Here is a 26,203-nt window from a genome sequence, read left to right on the forward strand (position 1 = left end):
AAAACCAAACCGAAAACCAAATTAGAATTCGGTTCGGTTTCGGTTTAAAACCGAAAAAACCAAATATGAAAAAAAACAAATTTACCATTTCGTTTTTGTCTAAGTTGTGGTTAACCAAAATAGGTTCATGATTTCAATTTTCACCAAAGTAGTAAATTTAAACCATGTGGATAAACAAATAATATAAGTGAAACAACTAAACTCTTGTTTGTCATCCTTATTAAAAATTATTCATCAAAATTAAATTAATCTAGTTTCATAAAAAAGTTAATATGATAAACAAATAGACATATAAAGTAAAAATGCATTAATAATTGTCCATAAAAAGAGATACGAATTAAATATTTTTAATAATACATAGTAATATAAGTTTTTCGGTTATTTCAGTTTAACCAAATTCATTATCCTTTACCCATAACCAAACCAAAATCCGAATATATAATTCGGTTTCGGTTACAAACCAAACCCAAAACCAAATTCAAAAACGGTTTAGTTTTTTTCAGTTTTTTAAACGGTTCGGTTTACAGTTTAACCGGGTAAAAACCAAACCGTGAACACCCCTACACTATGGCATGCTGGAAAACAAATAAGTTAAATGCATGTTTGATGCAATTTCGATAGGATATTAATATGTAACCATATCAAAAACCTGTAACATGAGGAACTACGGAATTTTGAACTCAAAAGCTACGTGCACAACATGCACATTGTTACTTCAAGTATTCGATGGATAGAAAGTTTTGCAACAGTAGTGGCTCATCAGGTTTCTGCCATGCCACTCAGTAGATGTTTCTTCATCTTCTTTGCAGCTGCATTGTAGTGTTATAGATCAACGATTTTGGCATTTTTACAATATAATTGCAAATGAACAAACAGGACTTTACAAGTATAATTTGAACTTAAGGAAATTGTCACAAATCGTCCCTGTGGTTTGTTCGATTCGCATTTTGATCCCTGTGCTTTTTTTATCATCAGATGTCTCTGTACTTTTCATTTTGATCTCTGTGCCACTAACAACCGTTAGTTTTCATCCGTTAAACCCCTCATGTGCAATGCACATGAGGGCATTTCGTCCCGCTTGTAACCATAGGGACTATTTGTGATAAAACATCTTTGAGGGACTATTTGTAATAAAAGACAAAAACTCATCATCTTCCTCCCTCTCTCACTCCAACCACCAGCGAAACTTCCGGTCACCCTCACAACCTCCTGTGGCCGCTCTTTTTCACCATAAAAAACCCCGACCATCATCCCCAACAACAATTACGGTTTCATCTTTAACCCTAAGCCATAATTACTTAATCACAACCACAGAACCGTCGTCGCTGCTGCTCTGCCACTCTACTGTCGTTGTTGCTGCTGTTTCGTTTTTCAGCCACCACTACACGACACCATAACATCACAGGAAAGTATGAAACGTAAGTAACGATCTTCTAAACAAACTCATTTCGCCCCTCTCTCTAAAAAACCCTAATCTTTTCTTCTTTTTTTTTTCTTCTATTTCTCTTTCACACAGCTACGCACCACCGAACTACCACCACCTTAATGACAGTCTAGAAAGAAGAAGAGACCTTCCAGCTTCAATACTGGTTGTTATAGATCTGAGCATGCTCGATTATTATGTTTTTTCTCTTCGGTTTTGGTTCAAACCGTTATAGACCACCACTTTTCACCACCACCGTGAACCATCACTGTTTTGTCGATGTTTTCGGGACTGAAATGGTCGACTTTTGCCAATGTTTTGATAACCATAGTGGGATGGTGGTTCTCGGTTTCCGGTGAACTTTTCCGACGGTGGAAGGTGGCTGGCCGGTCAGAAATGGTGGTCGGAGTTGTGTGGGAGAAGGAATACAAAGATTTTTTTTTATCCAATGTTTTTATTACAAATAGTCCCTGTGGTTATGAACGTGATGATTATACCCTCATGTGCATTGCACATGAGGGGTTTAACGGAGTAAAACTAACGGTTGTTAGTGTTAGGGACGGTTGGCAATGAAAATGAAAAGTACAAGGACACCTAATGATAAATAAAAAGCAGAGGGATGAAAATGCGAATCGAACAAACCACATGGACGATTTGTGATAATTTCTCTTGAACTTAAGATTATACTACTGGTAGTTATGAACAAAACTCTGAAATTTATAGCAAATGAAATTAAGGGGAATGTATCATTAGACCTTGTTACCTGGTTTTGGTCATTCCTACGCAGGCTAAAGAATTGCCCTAAACAAACAAAAGTATGTCCATCTATCTTTTGAGTGTGTTAGAGAAAAAAAAAATGTGCATATGCTTGCATATATGCTTAGTTTAGGGCGATATAATTTTTTTTTCTTAAATAAGCAGTTTGAGACTTATTTCAAACTAATTTTTCCTGGTAACAAAGAAATTGCATGTTTACCCTTTAGGCGAAAGAAGCTGGTTATCTACTTGAGACTTGTCTATGAGCATAAGTTATGTATATTATCAACAAAATTGAAATCAAAATACCCAATAAGAATCCAAGACTCGATAGAGCATTTCGAGTAAAAACCATGACTAATGATACATCCTCCTTAAACATCCGCCTACTTATCCTACTAGCAACAAGATCAATATGTATGGCAAAATCAAGAGATTTGACAAGGAGAGAGAATAATTAGTAAAAAGTGTCATGGTGTTGTGGTAGAAGGAAAAAGGAAATATTATTTAAAATTTAGAATTTTTGGGCCAAAAGTGTCGGGTCCAGCCAACGCAAATTGTAAAAGATATCGCTTATTTTGACCGCCTAACAACCTGACAGAACCTTAACCTCCCAAATTAGCCGACTGTAGGTTTTACCTTACAAGGAGAGGCAAGAGAAGGCCACATATACACCAAAATGATGTTGATCCTCCAGCAAAGCAACTCTAATCATCCATGGACAGGAGCTTGTAAGAAGCTTCTGCTCGTGCTTCTTCCAACTTAGCAATAAGATCCTTCATGAAAGGAGCAGTCGTCCCATGAGTTATTCGCAATACATCAACGGCTTGTGTAAGTGATTTAATAGCTTCTTTTGTGTACCCAAGTAACCTGGAACAATAAAATAATATCTGATATATAACCAAAGAAGTTGGTGATAAATACTAGATTTGATGTCAATCTGCACTTGTAAAACATGCAATCGGTATTATTACTATCAAGACCTTTTTGCTTCATAGGAATTCTAAGCAGCAATAAAGAAAAAGGTGTTATGCATTTGGACAGAACCATGATCATGTGCTTGCGGTATTTGATACTAATGTTCCAAGACACCCATGAAATATCTATGAGAAACCTCAGTTCTGCAGTTTGTTTTCAATTTAAAGAGACATACTAACTATACATGCAGAAAGACCTTTTATTTAAAATCAAGAGTCATTGAATAATTTCACTTCAAAAGATAGGGCATAAACAAACCATTCAAGCTTCCCACAAGTATAGTATTGCAGTCCCCGAAGAGGATGAACTTTAGGGTATACTCCTGTAACCAAACAGAATATTTACGTTACAGGTATTACACGGTGCAAAAGGACTTGTATCAAAGCACAAAATCCAATATGATTTTAACAGGTGGATATGCATCCAGTGTTGCAATTATGACAACGGAAGAATAACTGTAGTTGATAAGATCAATTACTTTCATAAACTGGGATGGTTAGTCTACAATATTTAAGTGCTTGCTTCCAATCTTGCAGCTCCATCAATTTCTGAAAAGTATGAGATCTAATTACCATATCTGGAACTTGCATGTGTTTCATGAGTAGAGAAGTAATAATGTGCATTAAAATTTAATGGGCAGACTACATGGAAGCGATACTTAATGCATGACAGGCATATACACAAGTGCTGTACAATGTACATGAGCTATTCCATGTACACTTTCTATCATTGTCATGTGGCCAAAGTAGAGAAGACAACTTCTACTCATTTACTTATTGATGGGTCGATTCGGGTTATGTCTTGTTTTATCAAGGGGTCAAATGGGTAATTTTGAAAAGCCTAGTTTATGAGAACGAGCAGATCAGCTTGAAAGTATCCCAAATATTTTGAATGCATACAGCTTCCTGAATCATTTCATTCATAAATAGATTATAATAAGTGGATTAATTTAACGCATATAACTTGAAAACATGATTAGTTACAAAAAAAAAAAAGTATTGCACCAACCGAACTCGTACCACTTTAACCTATCAAACAGGAGTGCTCATTTTTACCCATTACCCGACGCTTCCATAAAAGTACAAACCCTAAGTCAAGGGCTTCGGTGCTATCTGAAATCTTACTGTTAGGAGAGTTTCTCTAGTTCGCATCAGATTGATAGAAAAGGGATGAAAAAGCTTCACTTGAAGTTTCTCAACCATCATGTATATTTCGAGGGCTTCCTTGATATCTGAAATCCAACTAAGGAAGTCTTTATGGAATATACTAATCACACCTTACATTTTCATTTGTTAAACGTAGCAACTTGGAAACTTGTACCTATGTAAGAGTTGATTTGAGTTATGTTTTTATCTCTAAAGGGTTGAACAAAAAAACTTGACTATAAGGTAACAGGTTTAAAGCACCTAAAGTAATTTAAATCTCTTAAATTAATATAAATCAAAATATCAAGATAGTTCTTATAATTTAATAACTGACACTAATTCTGTACAGATTTCAGACCAAATTTTAGTAAACCCAACCAGCACCTAAACGAACCTGTTCTGATCCAACCAGATTAAACTTGTTACAAAACCCGTCCAATAAGCCCAGTTTGCCACCTTTGGTATCTATGGTCGAAGTTATATCACAAGTGAATATACACAAATAATATTAATAATGTATATAAAAAGGATACGCCCAGAGGAAAGAGCCACACATGCCTTCTCTGACATTGCTTTTTCTTCACCAGCAATCTTTAGTATTTCTTCTTTGTCCCTTAGAAGCCCACATAGTTGGCATCTAAATCCTTCACTCTCTGCAAAAGTAAATCAAAAAATACATATATAAAAACTGATTAAATCAAATGTCACTAAATTTCATTCTAAACAGACAACTGTTACCAGGATCGCGAAGCAAGAAACCATCACATGTCTGATTTTTACATCTGTAACCTTCAAGAACCGCACTCTCTTCAATATCTTCAGGCTGACCCTTCAAGTATCAGCAAGGAATTTTTAGAAAATAAAATTAGTACCAGCAAGAATGTTAAAGCACTTGTAATAGAGAACATTGGTGACAAGCATGAAATATATCTAAAAGAGTAGTATTTAAAATTACCAGTCTTATGCAACGGGGACAGCTGCAAGTGAAGAAGTACTGCTCTTTTAGAGCTTTTTGCCGAGTCATTGTGTTTCCTGCTGTCTCGATGTAGCTTATTAATACCTACAGGACAAGATGAACACTTGACTCGAGATAATGAGTAAAATACAAGGCTTCTAATTTGGAATATGCAATTAAACAAGCTCTGTTTAAAAGATTAAACTAAACATCTTCTGGAACAACGGTTTCCGCAAATGTAACATGCATAACATTCTTAAAAAAAATATTTGTACACCACTAGGATAGACGTTACCCTCTTTTTGGAAACATTTATCTACAATGATACTCTTATAAGATATATTACACATCTTATTTAGAATACATTAAGGAAGCATACCTCACTACCTTTCGGTATTTGTTGTGTAGCACGTATCGTTGCCATTCGTCCCTCAAATACCAAAACTGAATTCGGAGAGCAGCTATAAGATCAAAGCCCATTTATAGGTCAATGTAAGTAGAGAGTCAAAGCATTACATACCACTCTATCGAAGGGGCTACCTGTGATTTATGATGGAAATGACAGAATATAGTCCGGTGCCCAATGGTCTCAGCTCACTATCACAAATTGTGTGTGCATTACATGCAAACTGCATGTTAAAAATAAAGGAAAGTTAAACAAACTTACACATGTATTAAAAACAAAAATATCCATTAAATTAATCCAATGTAATAGATTAACATGTTCACACTTGGTGATGCATTAATGCAAACAATACGTAGTTGCTAGTTACATTACACACCAAGGTAATAATGGTTTAAGCCAGTTGATCAAGGACACAAAACTTGGAAAATACTACTCAAATTGGAAGTTTAGGTACTCAAACACCAGTTTCGTAACATTTTACCTTGGAGAAATTTTCTGCAATTTCTTTAATATTGAGATCAGGCCGCTGGAGTATTATGCTAACAAGGCTTGCCATTTGTGCATACAACACCAATTGCGTCTCTCCAACTTCTGAAATATCTTGATGAAAAAATAGTCAAGTAGAACACTCACAATCATTGAACTAAGGGATAGAGTCACTAGTACCTATTCTATAAGATAATCACGGTTCATCATACATGTTACTAACGGTTTTCAATTGGTTTTGGAATTCGGTTCTGGTAGGGTTCCATACTGGAAACCATCCCTAAATGTTAGCATAAGATGTACAGAAAAGGACAGAAAAACACATCGATACTCCACATACGCAAGGATACGAGATACTAAATCCTTAACAAGATTGTAGTTGTCCATCACAGTAGTTGGGATAACCTGGAAATTATAAGAAGCACATGAAGATACAAAAGAGCGACAATGTAATACTATAGTTCACAACTTCACATTCGATTTATAGTAGTGAAAACGCATCATTACCAGAAAACCATTATGAAAAATGAATATGCAGAGTCAAGGTTATCACCTTCTCATCCTGCAACTTCCTCCGGAGATAAAGTTTGGCCATCAAACGTATAGAAGGTGTAAGAGATCTAATTCTATTTTTATCTAACTGGGAAAGCAGTTGACATTCAACACGATGCAGCTTCCAATCGGATTTCTAAGAAGAGATATGATGATTATACAGCAGAATAGACTAGTGGGTGGTAGTGAAAGTTTGTAATCAAGAAGCCAAATATATACCTGGCATTTGCTCCCACAGTACCATACAACACGACAAGACGAACACCTCTTCACATTACTTGATATAAAACACATCTCGCATCGTGATTCCACTGATGTTTTGTTTGGTACAGAAACATACGGTTCTTCACTTAAAATTACCTCACCTGTAACGATAAAATCAGGGAGGGGAATTTTCAAACATTAATCTACATGGGTTGGCAATGGTGTGTTGTTCGGATTGGTGGTCGCACAAAACCCAAACAAGACCTACCTAATAGTCACGTCGAGCCATCAACCCAAACCTAAACCCCCTTAAACACTGTCAACCCGAAAATGATCCGTGTAACCCATTTATCAAAACGGTTCAAACGTGTCAAATGGGTTGTACATTCTAACTTGTGACATTTAAACGGGTTAACCATACACTATACTACATTGTTAACCCTTTGGTAAAAAGCCTATCATAGTTAAACGAGTCAACGAGGTTAGCCCGTTTATCACTAACACAACCTGGAAACACCCATTTTATAAAAGGGCATTCAGGTTAACCCATTTAAAGCCAGAATTCAAACTCACATTAACATAAGTTCTAGTTTATAACAACTCAAATAACAACCATATAGGTAAAAAAAAATGAGGATAGAGACTAGAAATCAACTTTTTTTTTTTATGTAACAATCAACATGGGTTATATCAAATTATATATCAGATAGATAATCAATGGGTCAAACTATATAGCTCAAAAACAAAATAATTGAATGAATGAAATTTTGTATAATTGAAAGGATTTGTAAAATGGATATATAGGTAAAGTTTTAAAGATTGTTGTAGTTAAAATGACAGTGTTTTATAGAGTTTTGGAGCTTATATTTTTTTTTTCCAGAAATTTTAACACTTTTTTAAACTATTTCAAAACTTTTCAAAGTTTTAAAAACAACCTATTTTTTTTCCTACTTTTTATATAGATATACCTGGAGAAAAGTGTCTAGAAGTGAAGAGGCAGCGGCCTTTATCTGCAAGTGTTGAAACTGATACTTGATGTTCATGTTGCAACACTCTCTGCAAATCTTCCATTAATTAATTTTTGACCCAAATAGACTTTAGAAAGAAAATAGCCAAAATAAATAAAAGAGCTAATTACACTTTTCGTCCTTGTGGTTTGTACCAATTTTCACAAACCATCCCTGAGAACACGAAATTACGTGTTTCATCCCTGGGTTTGGAACTTCGTCAACATTTTTAGTCCACGCCTCTAACAGACGTTAAATAGGTGGTCATGTGACCTACACACCGAGGGTATGATGGTCATTTTATCATAGGACCAAAAATGTAATTAATTCTTGTCATGGGTTTATGTATTCATCAATCCATGATCATCATCAACCCTTATAAACACCGGATCTTCAAACATCCCAACCCCAATCTCTTTTTAAACATATACATTTGAACTGAAACTGTTATATATTCATTCGAACCTTAATATATATATATACATAAAAAATCAAAAATTCATCGATTTCCATAGATTATATACATTCCATAATCATCAATAAACCAAATCCAAGTCCCGTTCATGACCCATAACCCAATATACAATAAACCAATTTCGTTATTCAATATTCAAAAATTACAGCCCCGAAAAGGATCCGAACCCCGATGGGATGGGTGAGATGATTTGAGCGGATAGCATGAAGAATGAAAGACACACCAACAAAGTTCCGCAATGGTTGACTGCCGGCAAGCAAAACACCACTGTCGCCTCCGCCTAATCACCACTATGAACCCGTCGCCCAATCAACGCTCCTATCTCTATCACCCCCCTCACACCATTTATATCTATATTTATATTCAGATCTATATCTAAATCTATATCAATATCTATATTCTTTTGTGAGAGTGCAATAGTGATGGCTGACTTTGAATTTGCAGTGGGAGGATACTTCTTTGAACAGAGGCCTCATTTTTTTTAGAAAGTGTTTGTACAATTTGGATGAGGTAGTACAGATTTGGTGGCAGTTCCAAATATATGTTTAGACTTTATATATTTGTGATTTTGAATAGTATTGATAATTTATAAATGGGATATCTATTGATCGAGATTTTAAAATGAAAGAAAAAAAAATTAATTGGAGGAGAATTAAAGAGGTGGTGCATGTGTAAGGCTTTTGTTTTTGGCCTTCGTGAAGTGCAACATCAAAACAAGAGTCCCACTTTTGAATTTCTTTAGAAGATTGGTAAAACAAATGTTTAGTTTTGTTAGTTTTAGATGTAATAGCTTGATAATGGTTGAAGAAAAAAAACTAATATTTGGCGAAGATGATGATAGGGATTGATGATGATGATTATTATTATTCATTAGAAGAAAATAATTTTATAAGAGTTAATTACATTTTTTTGGTCCTATGATAACGAAATGACCATTATGTCCTCGGTGTGCAAGTCACATGACCACTTATTTAACGTCTGTTAGTGGTGTGGACTAAAAGCGTTGACGGATTTCCAAACTTAGGGATGAAACACGTAATTTCGTAATCTCAGGGATGGTCTATGAAAGTTGGTGTGAACCACAGGGACGAAAATTGTAATTAACTCTAAATAAAATTTAACAGAGAGAAAGAGAGAAGAAACTGCGGGTGTAATGGTGTAGTTAAGTAAGCCAAATACTATTTCATTTCTTCAATCGTTTTCTATCTTTTGGGCCCATAGGCCCATCCTAACCATACCTGAATGGCTGAATCCCCACATCTTCTTATTTTTAAAGTTTTTCCTAACTATATTTTTGCATTTGAATTTGAAAGTTAAAGTTATGTAACGTGAAAAAATGCAACCTAATCTATATCTATATGTATCTCTACTACATTATAATTTATAAAACATTTGTTTCCGTCAAGTTTTTTCAACTTTTCAACATTTTTCTTCTCTCTCCTCAAATTTCAACCACTCATTTTTTTTCTCTTTTCTCAATAAATCATTTTATTCCTTAATTCATTCAAAATCTTTTATCTCAAAAATCGTACATCGATAAATTATAAAAAATATTATGGGTATTTTTAAAATTTCATGCTCTTTCATTATATAGGTCATTCGATACACTTTCGATGAATTTTTAAATCCAAGGACAACTCATACGGCTAAGGCATTTGACTATTACACTCTATGAGCTATAACCCCCACCATCTCACCGCCGCAACGCGTGTGTATTTTTTCTCTCATACTATATTATAAAGGAAATAAAATTTCAACTTTCAACTTTCAATTTCAACAATGTACACATGATAATGCATTATGTACCATACATTAATGCCCCACAACTTTCAACTTTCATTTTCATCTCTTTCTCCTCAAATCTCAACCACTCATTTTTTTCTCTCGCCTCCATCAATCATTTTATTCCTATAATTCATTCAAAATCTTTTATCTCAAAAACCGTATATCGATAAATAAGAAAAATTATATAAGTGTTCTTAAAATTTCATGCTTTTTCATTAGAGATGTCATTCGATATACTTTCGAAGAATTTTTGAATTCGAGGGCTAAGGCATTTGGCTATCACACTCTATGACCTATCGCCTCCTATGACCTATCACACTCTATGATCTATCACCCCTACCAACTCACCGTCGCTAACTCCACGGCCGCCGCAACGTACATTTACCATTTTCGTAAGTATAGAATAATTGACTTAGTCCTGAGAAAATATATTGCAAATTGAAAATTTAATGTTTAGATGGTGTAATTTTTATTTATTTTTGAATATATCGTAACAAGTTATAACATTGTTAATAGTTGATATCAATAATAAATGAATAAACGCTAAGTTACTAGAAACATGCTAGGAATAACACATTGATCTTTCAAGTTTCCTTGACATGAAAAAGAAACCGATTTCAAAAGGTTTGAAGTTCAATCTCCTCGGTGTTTACACATTCGAACTCCTCATATTCGCATGGCATAACTCGAATTTAACAAAATGTCACTTATAGACTTATTATAGTAGCGATAAATTTTCATCAGTTATGTAAAAGTAATATATTGCATTTCGAGGCAAATAAGTAATTTGAAAATGAAATATGTACATTTTTGCGACGATACCAATTTCCTTGCTATATCTCACTACTAGATGAATAATATCTTTTAGTTTGACCATACTTAACCGATAATATATCTTAAAAATAAGGCGAGAGTATTCTTTTTTATCGAATCTATATATAGAGAAAATTTAAGAGGTTAGCATTGTATGGATGGTGGGTGAGTGTTGAGTGGTGACCACTCGTGGAACACCGCCGTCATCACTTTTTTCACGCATTGGGTTGTGAGTTTGAATGGTTCTACCACTCACTCCAACCAAGAGTGGTACGTCTTCTCCTTTCTTTACTTTTGTCTTTTTCTTTCGTTTTTTTGTCTTTTTGTTTTTGTCTTTTCTTAGGGATAGTGTGGTGTGAGTGGTGGGTGAGCGGTGAGCTGCCAAAAAATTTCGACGAGTAGTAGAGTTGAGGTGACACAAGGGATTGGTTGGAGGTGAGTGAGAGATAGAAAGTGGGATGCCAACACCTTTAGAAAATTAATTAAATGTCTATAAAGTTGATGTAAATCTTTTGAAAATAAATCAGGTTTTAGTTTATTAGTTGTATGAAATAAAAATATTATTATGACTATTTTGATAGAGATGATTTAATTAAAATCTCATGGCAAAAATGTCTGTATAAAATAAAGGGTTTTGTTAAACAGAGACTTAAGGGTTTTTGTTAGGATGTATTAAATAATTGTACATCTAGTATAAAATTTAGGGGTAGACTTTTAGTATGAAAATGTATAAAAATTTTTTATGTATGTTTAGTAAAGCGGGATTTATTTAACATTTTTTAAAAATAAATAGTGGAGACGTGGAGTCTTAACCGTTAAACATTGTATTCATTTACTTATCTTTTATGTACGTACACATCTATCATCATGTTTATTACATATCATAAAAAAGGCATGTCCTTCTGTTCTGATGAAATATTAAACCGTTTTATATATCTAGTTAACATTTGAACTCTCTTGAAGAGGTATTTAATGGAAAATCCTTTTTGCCGGTTATGTATCACATTTTCAAATATAATGACATATCACTTAAATGGCAACTCTTCTTCTTTCTTTTATGGTTCATTACTCAGCTCTTTTCTTTCTTTAAATGTTATTTGGCAACTTAAATGAGTGATACTGCAATAAAATTGGAGTGTATGCATTGTATTCATTTACTCTTTAGTACTATACATCTTTACATGTCATAGAAAAGGCATGTCTTTTTCTGTTCTATCCTAGCTATTGAATATTAAACCTTTTTCTATATCTAGTTAACATGTGAACTCTCTTGATGACTTATTTAATGGAAAATCTTTTTTGCAGGTTATGTATCACGTTTTCTGTAAGACATCTCCATATCTCATAAATACATAAAGCTAGCAATTTGAGGATGAAAATAATGTCCAAGATTCCAAACACATCGATCTAACATACATGGTGGCCCTCCATCAACTTCCCTATATAAATTAACTTCATGAATCACAAACCCTACAAACATCCATTCATATTCCTTATGCCTCCCTTTCTCCCAACCACATACAGTATAACCTCTATAATTTAATACTCGATAAATTAATAACCTCGATAAAATTAATAATTTGACCAGTCCCAACTTAGGACCAGTACATAATTAGACCTCAATCAATAAAATAATAAGATAATAACTTTTTTAAAAACCATAATGTAAATATACTAGTCCCAATAAAATTATAAATTAATAATTTTTTAAATATCTCAAAATTCTAACATTGTTTAGTAAAAAATGAATTTATAGTCACTTGTTTTTTTTGGAACTTGGAATCTATATTGAGTTCATATTTAAATTTTCTCATCACATTTAAGAGTTGAGACATTATCTTCTCGTATATTGAACTACCTTCAATTCAAAACAATGCACTTAACTAGTTTATTTGATTTAATGTGTGAACATTAATTGAAAATTGAAATTAAAAATGAAAATTTTGAAGGTCATATATGAATATCTTTAAATTAATAATTTATTAATTTATCGATATAATAATATTTCGATAAATTTATAAAAAACTCTGGTCCTGACATTATTAATTTATAGAATTATACTATATGTCTTTTTCTAGAGTTACAATATATGTTGAAATATATGATTCATACCATTTGTTTAAATAGAGAAATCGTTCCTGAACGAGTTTAACTACTTTTTTCTTAAAGCTTTTCGAGAACGTTTCTTTGTTTAAACTGATTGATTGAATCACTCACATAGCTCATGCTGGTTGCCGTGATTTAGCTTTAGTATTAGCTTATACAAAAAAAACTATTACTATTATATAAAGTTTTACAAGAGATTGATATTTGGTTCATATCATTTGTTTAAACGGAGAAATCATGGTTGTATGACATCTAAACTGTGTTGGTTCTTACTAAAGCAGTTTTAATACTTCAACCGTGTTTCTTCGTTTAGACTAATGCCTTGAATCACTTAAAATAACATCATGATTTAGTTATTACAAAATTATTCTTGCTAGTCAAGTCACATCCAACACTTAACTCAAAAGCCAATTACCTTCTTGTAACAATACACATAGTACCTCTAAAAAAATTAAAAAGGCCCTGAAAAATACACCTCGTGAAGATATGTTTCCTCGAAAAGTTGTTACCGTGGCCCTGAAAGTCACTCAGATGTGTAGATGTGTCATGTGTATATGATTTCCATAATTCATAAAATTGAAAGTTGCTTTCTATTTAGGAAATTAATTATTATTCAAAGTTTGTTTGAGAATTCATTCAAAATTCGTTTCCGTTTTATGTAAATAATCCTAAATTAAGTTTAAATTGACTCATACTATATGTGTTATAATATCCATATAACATCGACATAATTATAGTAAACACAGAATTTGAAGTAGATTACAGTACTGGTGCCGTTAAAAGTGAAAAAAAAGTTATCAAGAGTTCCATGTTTTTGCTGGATGAACAGACACAATAGTATCGTTAGTTGGTGTACAACGGAATAAAAGCCAGCTTGACTAAATGCTACTACAAAACAAATAAAGCTTTGATCATACCATCATTTTTACCATTTTTCACCAGATTGGGAAGCTAGATTAATTTTCTCACCATATCATATTCATCATTATAGAAAAACTTTCACAAAAATATTACTCTGTACAAAAATCAACTTTTGCCAAGTTGGCATTAATCAAATATTTTGACGTCCAAAAGATTTTTTTGCACCTTTTCAATGCTTAGAAAGAAATTTGGATTTTATATCTCTCATATGGCATACTTACTGGGTAAATTTTCATCATTACTATATATGAGTATCTTTTTTCCTTGACATTATAGACAAAAATATTTCAAATACTAAACCATTTGCCTACTTTGGTATTACAAATCAATGTGTTACTTGCTAGAAGTTACCCATACAACACTTGTATCAAAGAATGTGGTTGTCTGCAAAATGAAAACGTCGTACCCGACGACAAACAACATGACATGTCAAATAATTTTGTACAAATAAATAAATTGATATGAACTTACTAATGATACATCAAGTAGCTTTGCCACTCATATACACAATTCTCGTATTACTTTGGTTAAATTTCAAGTACAATTATCCGAAAAACAACTCATGTGGCACAATATTATACAGCTGAAACTCGTCTTGGGGCTTCAGCAATGTTGCTAGTAATTCTTCAGCAACTTTACTATGAAATAATACCTCATTGTTTCTTAAACTCTTCAGCATTGAATTTAGTCCATGCTTCCTATCAGAGCACATGGAAAGAAAATTATGAACGAATCAGACAAAAAAATCACCATGACCACTTGACCAGTGACATATCCAAGAAAATTATGACAACTCCTTTCATTTTTTCTGAGGCCACATCCTAAAAACTCAAATAACATTCGCACTTGCTTGAAGTCGTGTTTAATTAAATGCTACAGTCATTATGAGATGGACAACACTATCAGCCCTCAGAAACTATTTTCGTAAAACTTTCCTGCATTAGAAAGTTGTTGAGTTGAAGCGTAGGTTGTTTAATATTCAAAGTGAAAATTGGGTATCAATATCATTTAGATGCAGAGGTGCTGTTCTTTCTAGTGCAAGATAACTAACACATATATTATACTTATAGAGGGGCAAACTAGAGGTAAGGGGTTAAAAAATGCCCAGTTTAGGCCAGGCTTTAAAAAAGATTATAATACTACATTAACACAAAGACATTCTAACCAATTTTTTTTTTTAAAAAAAAACTATTTAGAATGTGTTTATGAATTTTAATATACTTATGGATGATTTTGGCCTGTTACTGTTTTGGTTCAAGTTTTTAGCTTAATGCATTTAACCTATCAGCAACTTAGATAACCAACTATGACGCGCTGATAGGTAAATGGGTTGCTCTTGCAACTTCTAAAACAACAATTTCTATCAGATTTTGTAGTGGCTTACCTTCAAAAGATCGAAAACTTTCTCTGCAATATACTTTTGTTGAATGGTGGCCCCTTTTTGCTGCACTTTGTCTGGATGAACATATAAAGTTGCCTTGTAATAAGCCTTTTTAACTGCAGTAGATGTAATCAAATCAGTCAATGAAATTGACTGCCACCCGCTTCCAGCCCAAAGTATCTGCACATGAGCGAATGACATAAATTCATATAATAGTCAGACAAATGCCAATGAAAGAAAGTACCCGTATAAAGAAATAAACGTAAACGAAAGATATTATACTAGATAGTAATATAAAAGCATAAATGAAATTTAGATGCATAAGAAACAAAATGATGGATTGAAAACGTACATTTTGTAATGAAGATAATAGTGCACGCAAATTGCCTTCTTTTCCAACAGCCCAACGCTTTATATCACCATCTAGAGTTGCACCGACCCTCTGAAAAATTATGGTACGTGTACAAATGTAAGAGACCAGCATTGCATTCATAGAGTGGTGTTAAGGATAATACACTATGCACCTCTATTCCATTTGTGAAATCATAGGCATGACAATAGAGAATGACGTACATAAATAAAAAGGGAAAAAGACCCATTGCTATTAATTGGGCTAACTTTGGGGGAAAAAACTATGTAGCACACATATTGGTCCGAAAAGTAAGACTAAGCATTCAATATGTTTATATCATCGGTACCAGAAGATCTGTTTGTAGTTTTGTACTACAGTTAGGTAAGAGGGTTGGATTCTACAGGTTGGTTAACGTGTCAACTGGATTCGGTTGGAATGGGTGGACTGATAGTATGGTTCTGTTGACCCACACACACTTTTTTGTCCAATTTACACAAATAATAAATGCATAAATTATTTATTACAAAAGCAGCAATATTATAATGATTATCTAATCCTTAAATAAACCAATTTAAGAGGCAGTATGCATAAAAATATACTTAAACGACTTTCAACCCATTTGACCAATTCCTCTTTTAGCCTAACTTTTCTAGTTGCCCATTTCACCCATTGTGATACAGCACAACCCAAACAGACGCATCGTTGCTTTGTACCAAATGTTTTTGAAAACCCCCTAGCAAAGTTAAATAGGTAGTATAGCAAGAGCAAATTTCATATGACCAAGAATATACAATAAAATTTATCACTGATACCTTTTTTCCAAACCTAACAATTTCATCAAAACACAGTGGGACTTGGGAACCCCATGATTTCATAAAGCTATCATAAGTACACTTGCTTACATGCTTTTCATCTTGTTCTTGCTGTGCCTGAAGATCACGCTTGTTCTTCTCATTCAGTGCTTTAATCTAACAAGACATATAAAGGTGGTTCAAAAAAAGAACATATAAAGTAAGCTAGAACATTAAGAATTAATGCTCAAACATAACATTTGCACTGGTTATTTAGAATATGTATGTTAGAACTTCACTGCATCCTTCATAATAGGTAATTGTTGGGTAGCTATTAGCCAAGATGAATAGATAATCATGAAAACTAGCCTATAACAATACATCAGCATGCGTCCTGATGTGCTATTTATTCGTTTTTATTCTTTTAGCTACGGTTCACATGCTCATTATACTTGTTAGACTTATAAGAACACATCCTTCATAGCATCGAGTCTTACATCCAGCGTCAAAATAAATCACGAATATTCGACCATTTTGACTTCTGTGGTAAGGGATATCAATTACTAACTTATTCATCAAGCACATTCCATCATAGTTATAGCAGGAGAAAAAAAAATCAATAATGGGCCTGGCCTAGAGAAAGTTTTTTAAACTTGCAACATGAAATATCTTTTAATAAATCAATGAAAATGTAAATTGATATCAATTTTCCTTGGTCTCATGGGTATATAACAGAAAAATTTATATCTGACATGGCCTAGCCACAATTTACATACATTGTTCACTATACTTAATAATGTTAAGTAAACATGTTCTAGTTACTATACTCAGATTATGTAAAACATCTTATTTCTTTTATAGTCAATGGTTTTGGACATAATTCAGTTTAGAAAATTTAGGTATAAACCAAATACATAGCGTTTTCCTTTTCCTACAAGCAGTATCAGGTTTCCCTTGATTCCTTAACCATCAATAGAGTCAATATCGTCATGGTTCCATGATCATAACAGGGAGATCGGGGACTTTATTAAAATATCGGTCAGTGCAAGATAATCTTGGAAGCAAGTTCAAGAAAGCTCATGATTCAATGAGACAGGACAAACAAACTCTACTTTGGTTTTGCAGATTTTGCAACCAAATGTACTAGTGACGACAAGAAAATAGAAACACACCTAAGTGATAAAAAGACAACCAAAATTACAGGAAAATCTAAAATTACCATTCGCTCCCTGGTTGCAATGTGATGGTTATATCTGGCTTTTCTTCTTTCCTCACTTTCCCCTTTAATTTCCTGGAATTCTCCTGATGGAGGGGCATCTTTTGGATATAACAAACAAAAACAAGTATCACATTAAACAACTGCAGTGAAAAGGGGCTAAAGATGGCAAGAAATGTGGTTCTGTCAGGTTGATATGGTACATCTTTGTACGGGGCCATGGGCCACAAAGGACCGGTTAGGTTGGTTTGACTCACAAATACTTATTTGACCATTCTGAATACAATAGACATGTTTAACTTAACTACAAAAACAATATCATTACTAGAAGCATTGAATTCTTTAGCAATACGGAAAGAGTGTAAGCATTAATCAAACTTTTTAGGACTTTTACCCATTTGACTCATTTCTCTTGTAGCTGATTTCTTGAATTTGGCACATTTGAGATAAGAACACAACCAACACAGACGGTTTCAAACCATCAATAAGTAAACAAGTCATAATTGCCCCACCTCTTAATAAAGGTCCTAGTACATAACTTGACAAGGAATCTTAATATCCTATTACCTCCCATTCCAAAGAGATAAGAAAAATCATCGGTACTAGTTGCCATCGAAGATGCCTTATTTGTGTTGTATGAGCTCTTTGTGGAAGAAGTCTTCTCTGCTTTCGGAACAACATTGTTGTTAAAAAGAGCATCATAAACTGAATCCTGAAACACAGAAATTTCAATAACTATTAGGCAATTGTAAACTTTACCCTCATGTTAGAGGGTGTTTATCGAATTTGATTACGTGATTATAAATAATTATAATGAGAATATAGGTTGGAAGGGAAACATCCAAGAAGATAGTAGTAGATGTGCTTTTTTTAAGTGTGCCCCAACTTACATCATTTACGAAAGACTTTTGCTATATCCTTCTACATATCAACCTACATATCATCCAACACACACACGTCATTCATCCAATATAATTAAAAGAAAGGCCCACTTATTCAAACTTATTTGGATGAGTGACATGTATGTATAGGACTATAGGAGGATTTGTAAGTTAAATTTGTAGGAGTTAATAGCATTGTTGTTTACAAATAAGCAACAAATTCACCAAAAAAGACATTCTTGTGATATATAAGTAAAAGTCTCTCAAATCAGGGTTTAAACAGTGTATTTAGTTAACTGTGTCATACATGGTATTGTTGCAGCTAGTACGAGACTACTTCAGATAGAAGCAGAATTAGTTTATCCAAACAGTAGATAATCACTATTACGACTTCAGAATAAGATTATCATTTACGAAGCCTAAATTCAAACATCCATGTCATATAGCATTCATTATATGGCATTTTTGTGTTCACCTCGGATGAAGAGGTCTGACTTGGTCTGGTGCTTGAACCGGTGCCTGGGCTGAACATTGTATCTAGATAATCCTCAACACCTGAAGCTCCATAATTTGCTTTAGAGCTTCCCTGTGTACTCTCAAACATTCCAAAGGGATCTTCTGCTGAAGCCGTAAATGATCTGGCTGATTGGGGAGCTTGCTTTGCTTCTGACTTCTTTCTGTATATATGAACAAAAATCTGTTACCCAGATGATTAATCAAAAGACATGCGGTCACGCCACACAAATACAGATCAGGCTGTATTTTAGCAAGATAGTGACCTACCTTTTCAATCATTCAAGCTACAAAACTAATCAACTCAAATTTACTTAAGGTACCACCCTCCTTTACCCAAGAATAGAACTATGTAACAGCTTTCAATAATTCATTTTTGACAATAAGAAAACTGGTTTGACCTGCGTTTATTGATGTATGGATGGTAGAAGTGACAAACGTGGTGCGTTTAAGGGTAAATGGGTTAAACATAGCAAAGATAGGAATGGTCAAAAGGCTTGAAAGTAACCCAAAATGTATTTAAATGCATATAGCCTCCTAAACCATTTTATTTCAAAAATCAGATAATCAATGTAATGATATAATTTTGTTAATCATCTCTAGAACATTTATTATTAAAAGAATACAATTATAGTGAAGACAAAGTATGTGACAGTCAGCGGCACAACTTGAACATCATTATAAGGGCGGTTAAATTCTTTTATATCCATAAAAATCAACCACAAAGTATATTGTATCCAGTATATTGAACATCATTATGAATGCATGGAGAAAGACATCACATATAGGACTTTCCTCTTTCACATCACGTGAACTAATGCACGTGCACCCAAATTAAATATCCAAATGTAACAAGAAAACGAAAGCGACATATCAAATTGATGGATCTACCTATTTCACATAGAGCCTTATCGTGAGAAGTCGAGATGTAAAGTTCTGCTGTTTATATATCTGTAGCTACTTAAGTAAGATCATATTAAGGATTTGCCATGAAATTCAGACAAGCTCATGTATGAAAATACTTGTATCAATGACGAATCGTACTAGTTCAAGAACAATACCTGCCTATAATAAAAATACCCTTGGCTAATAAGCTAAGTGATAAACCCATATAATATCACCACAAAAGCCCAAAATCCCTTCTTATCTTGGCAAAGCAGAAAAAGTATTGTTTCTAAGAATTAGGGGTGAGCAAAAACCGAACCGAAAAAACCATAAAAACCGAAAAATCCGAACCGAAAAAACCGAAAACCAAAACAACCAAAAACCATTGGTTTTGTTTTTCTAAAAACCGAAAGTTATGGTTCAGTTTTGGTTTCTAATGAAAAACCGAACCATAAAAACCGAACCGAACCAAAAATATATATTGTTTACTTTATTTTATATTTATATCAATTTATTATTAATTTTTGCTAAATATTTTAATATACTTGCATTCTTAGGTGTATATAATAATATCATTTATATGTTTTAAGTGTAAATATACAACAAGATTGATTTGCTTTAATAGTTGTATAATTATACAACGCGTAAAACATATAAATAGTTATATATAAAATTTGTTTCAAGTTTGTACAACTTACTTTTATGGATTTGTTGTCATTGTTGTAGTGTTATTGCTACTAATATTGTTTTGAAAACTTGTTGAAATTAATTATGGTATAATTAAAAGGTATAAACTTATACACTTTAAGCTCAATTTGACGTAAACCACAAGTGGTTAAAAACCGACTAAAACCGAACCGAAATAGACCCAAACCGAAAAAACCGAAACCCAATGGTTTTAGTTTTCAAAAACCGAATTATAACGGTTCGATTTCGGTCCCTACTAAGAATGACCAGGAAAACATAAAATGTAACTAATTATATATGACATATATACAAAATATTTCAATTGTTTTAACCATGTAATTAACCATCTAAAGATAACGTTGTGTATATAATGTAATGAGCTAAAACTTAAAATCAAAACTATATACATATGCTTTGAATTAAAACTTAAAATTCAACCCACAAGCAAGACAAGACAGAGATTTTTAATCAATTGTATTCTGTAACAAGTAAGAAATTGTCTACAGATTCCACTCATTTTTAACTCTTAAGGAATAAGTATTATAATTTAGATGAATTTCGAGTTACTCCGCTCATTGAATAAAATTTCAGGCTAGATCACCACAATCCGCTTGAACCTAAGCATCTACTCACTGCCCATAAGTTACAACAAACTACAATCTAAAACTTACTTCTCTGAGCACAATCAAAGTAGCTGCCATACGCTATCTAACAAACTTACTATAAATGCTATGGTAAACAATGCAGAATAACCACATAAGCTAAATCATATTAAATTACTTTCTAGTCGTATACAATACTAATTTCATACCATATCTGATCAATTCATCATTCATGCATAATTCTTACAAACAAATAAACAAAACTCGAGCTAAAACTTAAAAATATGATCACATACCCATTACTCGAAAAGCCATTCACACCAAAACCCGACAACAAATCATCAGAACCAAAACCACTTTCTTGCCTTTTCGCCGAATTCTTCTTCACCTCATTCAAGTTCATCCTATTTCCATTAAAATTCTCAAGCAAATCATCAAAATTCAACCCACTCCCTTTTTTCTCACCCGAATTTTCACTCGGTTTCACACCCATTCTACCAAAACTCCCAATCAAATCATCAACCGAATTCGCCTTCTTAACAGACGGCGAAACCTTATTCCCCAACAAATCAAAATGATCAACAGAACTTGATCCTACACTACTTTTTTTCAACCCAAACACATCATCATCATCATCAAAACCATTACCAAAACTACCCGAATTCGATACATTGATACCGGAATCAAACCCAAACCCACCACCAAAAACATCATCAAAGTTTGAAACTTTTGAGGGTTTGGAATCATACCCATTACTAGATCTAAATATTCCATCAAGATCATCACCATTTATTGAATTTATACCAATATCTTGAGGAAATCCATTTGTACTTTTATTATTATTATTATTTGAATTGGGGATTTTGTGGGTATTTTTTAAATCAGCTAATGGTGCTGATGATTTCCCATGTGCTTTGAAACCAATACTTTCTACTAAAACACCAAACTGATCCATTTTTTTTCAAGAAAATTTTATAAAAAGATAAACAAAAATTTTAGATGAAAAATTAGGTGATTTTGTTAATGGGTGTTGATTATATGGAAAAGTTATTGAAAATAGTAATAGACCCACCGACAAAAAAAAATATTGATGGAATTTGTGAGTGAATTGATTTAATTTTGTGTGTTTTGATTGATGGATGAAATGTGGGTGTCAACAAGGTGTTGTTTGGTGGTGTGGGGGCACAACGTGGTGTTTTTTTGATGAATTTTGATGATGAGCTGGTTTTTACTTTTTCTAACTCTACAAAAGTTGTCCTTCATTTTGTGTATTATTTGTCCAAAGACCCAAGTAACATATGTGTTTGGTACTGGATAGTATATAGGATTAGTTTCTTCAAAGGTAAAAAATTTTGAATAAATGTCTATTGTAGGAAATAACTAAAGTTGTGTATATTGTATATAAATAACTTTGAAATAATGTTTATTGTATGTAAGAATTTCGTTTCAACCAATTAAAATCTGACAAGTGGCACCTGTATATGGTTGTCACGTATGTTTTCTTACATAAAATAAACATTTTTTCAAGTTACTTACATACAATACACATAACTTTAGTTTTTTCCTACTATAAACATTCGGTCAAAGATACTTATATTCCAGAAAACTAATCCCTAGTATATATGTTTCAAGTCCACATAACATTAGCATTGTCGAGAGTTCCATAGAAAGTTCTGAATATAGTCGATCAGAGCCTTGTGAATTTGATGGTGCATCCAAACATCATGTAGTTCCTTGTTTACACGTATTTATGTTTCACTTCTTTCCTGCCATGAGCATTAACTAGATTAGTCAAATTAGTCATATAGTTTTTTCAAATATATAGTTTTTTCAAAAGAGATATTGTATGACCATTGTCTTTAATGATCATATTCTGTAAAATTACACAAGACCTCGTACATTGTTCCTTAACTTTTTGAGCAATGCCCGCTTATAAATTTGTTGATCATAGGATATAGTCTATACTATAGACCTGACTATTTTTTACCCAAACCATCTAAAATGGGTTTATTTATGTGACTTTTTCATTTCATTGTTTTAGTTGGGTCACCAAAATGGACATCTAGGTCCAATGGGCTGATTATGAAATTAGTCCATCAACTAGGATGTTCAGCCGAGTGAGACACTGAGACCTGAATCAACACAGCTAACCTAAGAACTGTTCAAGACTCATTTTTGACTCATCAAATGATTTGACCCAGCATAACCTATTTTGCCTCCTATAAATGAAATCAATGTGTAAATTGTTTTCATAGACAAATCCATAACTAATTTCGATTTGTTGAAGTCTATCAACTTTTCATAAGGCATGACTTAAAAACCAACACATTAAAAATACCTTTTGGAAAAGGATTCCCTCAAGTTAGCTCTAACATGACTGTCATGTTAGGGTGATCTTGGCCCTTGAATGAAAATCAATGGCCAAGATTCAAAAAATCTTTGAATCTTGGTCTTTGATTTTCATTCAATGATCAAGATATTCTCAACTTGACTCAAGTTGAGGGCTCAACTTGAAGAAATCCTCACCCATATTTTTTTCTATAAGTTGAAAGAACCAAATTAGACTTTTCCTGTCTTCATTATTGTTGTGAGGTTATCCCCTTTTCTCTTCTCCAAGTCAAAAGTACAGCCAATGAAAAAGCGAGGAAGCAGATAAGCACACATGATGTAACATTAATCGATGCATACCGATATCTGATTGCTTGTATAGTAAATAAGTCAAAATGCTTGTTACCATCCGTGTTTTGGCCATAACTTACCTCCACTCCATGAGTCCATGATCATCAAACACATGGGCCCCTACACCCCTCGAAAGAAGTTAGCCGCAAGACAACTCTTTCAATTGTCCAAATGACCATTGTTTGAGGAGATGCATGGCCTTGCACCAATCATGTGTTAACATGTATTGGCCTCCATCAGATTGTCTATTGTTTTCTGTAATGAGATGTTATTCTGGCTTTAACTTTGAAAAAATTGTACGCATGGTAATATTTTGAAGGCAAGGTGTTTTTAGTATTTTGAGTAAAAAGTTGGGATAATAGCACGTGAGTGTAATCAACTATGACCAAAAGGTTATGTAATGTAACCAATTACTCGACTAGCTATGTAGTGTAACCAACTTTGTTTTTTGGTTTATGCAATGTAAGCAACCGGATACAAAACAAGTTGTCGGTTACCACTTTTATTTTTATGGGATAATGGCACCGGAGTGTAACCAACTATGACCAAAAGGTGATGTAATGTAACCAACTTTTATTTATATATAAACAATTATATATATATATATATATATATATATATATATATATATATATATATGTGGGAAAAGGGAATATAAGGTTGTCCGGCACCTAGGCTTAGGTGTGGAACCCCTCACATACTAATATTTTATTATTTCTTGTATGGGCCCCCATGATTTTTATGGATTAAAAAACAATATGTGAGTGTTCCACACCTAAGCTTAGATATCCGACAGCCTTATATTCCCATCCCCTACATATATATATATATATATATATATATATATATATATATATATATATATATATATACACACACTTCTTTTCTCTATAAAATACACCACATTCATCATGGTAGAGACGGTTTTGATTTTGAAGATTCCGGCAACAAGCGACCTCTCTTTTCTACGAATCGGCGTGGTGAAACCATTTGTCTACGATGGTGAAGGAGAAATTTATATAGAGATATAATGATAGATAGAACAAGATATATTGATTGATGATGATATGATAAATCGTGTGGGTTAATATATTTAGGTTTAGATTCTCATTGGGTTGTGTTCCATAGTCTGTGTGATGAAATGAAAAAGATAGACGAAGCAAAAGAAATGAATAATTCTATAATTTTATTTTTGTTAGTGGAATTACAAAGTTGGTTACACTATATATCTAGTCGAGTAGTTGGTTACATTACATAACCTTTTGGTCATAGTTGGTTACACTACATAACCTTTTAGTCATAGTTGGTTACACTCCGGTGCCATTATCCCTAAGTTTATTTTTGGCTTAACCGGATGGAAACTTGAAGTAGCCGGTAGCTTACATGATATAACCCAAAAAACAAAGGTGGTTATACTACTTAGCTTTTTGAGTAATTAGTTACATTACATAACCTTTTGGTCATAGTTGGTTACACCCAACTAGTAGGGTTGGTGTCTTAAAACATCTCCTCTTGCCAAATAAGTAAAGGACGACATCTTCAACATCGAACTTCATTTATGTGGTGGTTCATTTTAATTACACTATAAATACAACTTTCAACAACCGGACACTCTCAAACAATTAATAAGACCAACAACACATGTTAAACAGGATGAGGATTCCCTCAAGTTGAAACTCCAACTTGAGTCAAGTTGAAGGGATCTTAACCATTGAATGAAAATAAAGGGCCAAGATTAAAAGATCATTTTTGCATCTTAACCCTTAAATTTCATCTAAAGACTAAGAAACTTTTAACTTGACCCCTCAAGATGAAAGTAACTTGAGGGGATCTCAAATGTGGTATTAAGTCAATGGTTTTAGAAATTCACAATAAGTTGATATTTAATCTTGTAGTTGAACAATATTAACCAAACCAATCCACAGTTATAATAAATTAAAAAAAACTTCTAGATGGTTATTGGGCACATAAACATGAATGATTTTTATAGTTTCAAGATATTTATTTTTAATTTGTTTTAACAGTATTTTCATACTTTTTTACCTTTAATGATATTTCCATCGTTTGTTTGGTGATATCAACTTATGATTTATAAAAATCGACTAAAAACATATGTAAACTATAAAAAATAAATAAGAATGAACTACTTTTCGATTCTTTAATTTGTCTCGTTTATCCAATATAAAAAGTTGATTGGATTGATT

The 26,203-nt window shown here is 33.0% G+C and overlaps 2 protein-coding genes across 2 annotated transcripts; both read right to left on the reverse strand.

The window, feature by feature from the left end:
- Nucleotides 1–620: 620 nt before the first annotated feature.
- Nucleotides 621–7,985, reverse strand: LOC122579338 (histone-lysine N-methyltransferase ASHR1). Its single transcript, XM_043751496.1, has 15 exons — nucleotides 7,874–7,985; nucleotides 6,921–7,066; nucleotides 6,703–6,837; nucleotides 6,500–6,554; nucleotides 6,145–6,263; nucleotides 5,798–5,886; nucleotides 5,637–5,718; nucleotides 5,258–5,362; nucleotides 5,041–5,131; nucleotides 4,836–4,955; nucleotides 4,282–4,388; nucleotides 3,636–3,705; nucleotides 3,416–3,479; nucleotides 2,819–3,049; nucleotides 621–809 (listed from the first exon to the last, which is right to left on the reverse strand). The coding sequence occupies exons 1-14, from the start codon at nucleotides 7,974–7,976 to the stop codon at nucleotides 2,887–2,889; spliced, it is 1,449 nt and encodes a 482-aa protein (XP_043607431.1). The 5' UTR covers nucleotides 7,977–7,985; the 3' UTR covers nucleotides 621–809; nucleotides 2,819–2,886.
- A 6,454-nt stretch (nucleotides 7,986–14,439) lies between these two features.
- On the reverse strand, nucleotides 14,440–22,466 carry LOC122578140 (auxilin-like protein 1). The gene is made up of 8 exons (XM_043750035.1): nucleotides 21,617–22,466; nucleotides 19,109–19,310; nucleotides 18,320–18,464; nucleotides 17,756–17,853; nucleotides 16,648–16,713; nucleotides 15,746–15,835; nucleotides 15,397–15,573; nucleotides 14,440–14,710 (listed from the first exon to the last, which is right to left on the reverse strand). Exons 1-8 carry the CDS (start codon nucleotides 22,273–22,275, stop codon nucleotides 14,666–14,668), a joined length of 1,482 nt encoding a protein of 493 aa, XP_043605970.1. The 5' UTR covers nucleotides 22,276–22,466; the 3' UTR covers nucleotides 14,440–14,665.
- Between the last annotated feature and the right edge of the window lie 3,737 nt (nucleotides 22,467–26,203).

Source organism: Erigeron canadensis, chromosome 8 (genome assembly GCF_010389155.1).
Source record: "Erigeron canadensis isolate Cc75 chromosome 8, C_canadensis_v1, whole genome shotgun sequence".
In the NCBI taxonomy this organism is placed as follows: domain Eukaryota; kingdom Viridiplantae; phylum Streptophyta; class Magnoliopsida; order Asterales; family Asteraceae; genus Erigeron; species Erigeron canadensis.

What these genes read in the sequence shown, in the direction of transcription:
- LOC122579338 (XM_043751496.1), bottom strand. Translation starts at nt 7,976, where the DNA reads ATGGAAGATTTGCAGAGAGTGTTGCAACATGAACATCAAGTATCAGTT. An exon ending in TGTTAAGGATTTAGTATCTC is followed by an intron (nt 6,264 to 6,499) that starts GTATCCTTGCGT and finishes TTTTTCATCAAG; the next exon opens with ATATTTCAGAAGTTGGAGAG. An exon ending in GTCCCCGTTGCATAAGACTG is followed by an intron (nt 5,132 to 5,257) that starts GTAATTTTAAAT and finishes TGATACTTGAAG; the next exon opens with GGTCAGCCTGAAGATATTGA.
- LOC122578140 (XM_043750035.1), bottom strand. Translation starts at nt 22,275, where the DNA reads ATGGATCAGTTTGGTGTTTTAGTAGAAAGTATTGGTTTCAAAGCACAT. An exon ending in GTCAGACCTCTTCATCCGAG is followed by an intron (nt 18,465 to 19,108) that starts GTGAACACAAAA and finishes TCTGTGTTTCAG; the next exon opens with GATTCAGTTTATGATGCTCT. An exon ending in TATTATCTTCATTACAAAAT is followed by an intron (nt 15,574 to 15,745) that starts GTACGTTTTCAA and finishes GCTCATGTGCAG; the next exon opens with ATACTTTGGGCTGGAAGCGG.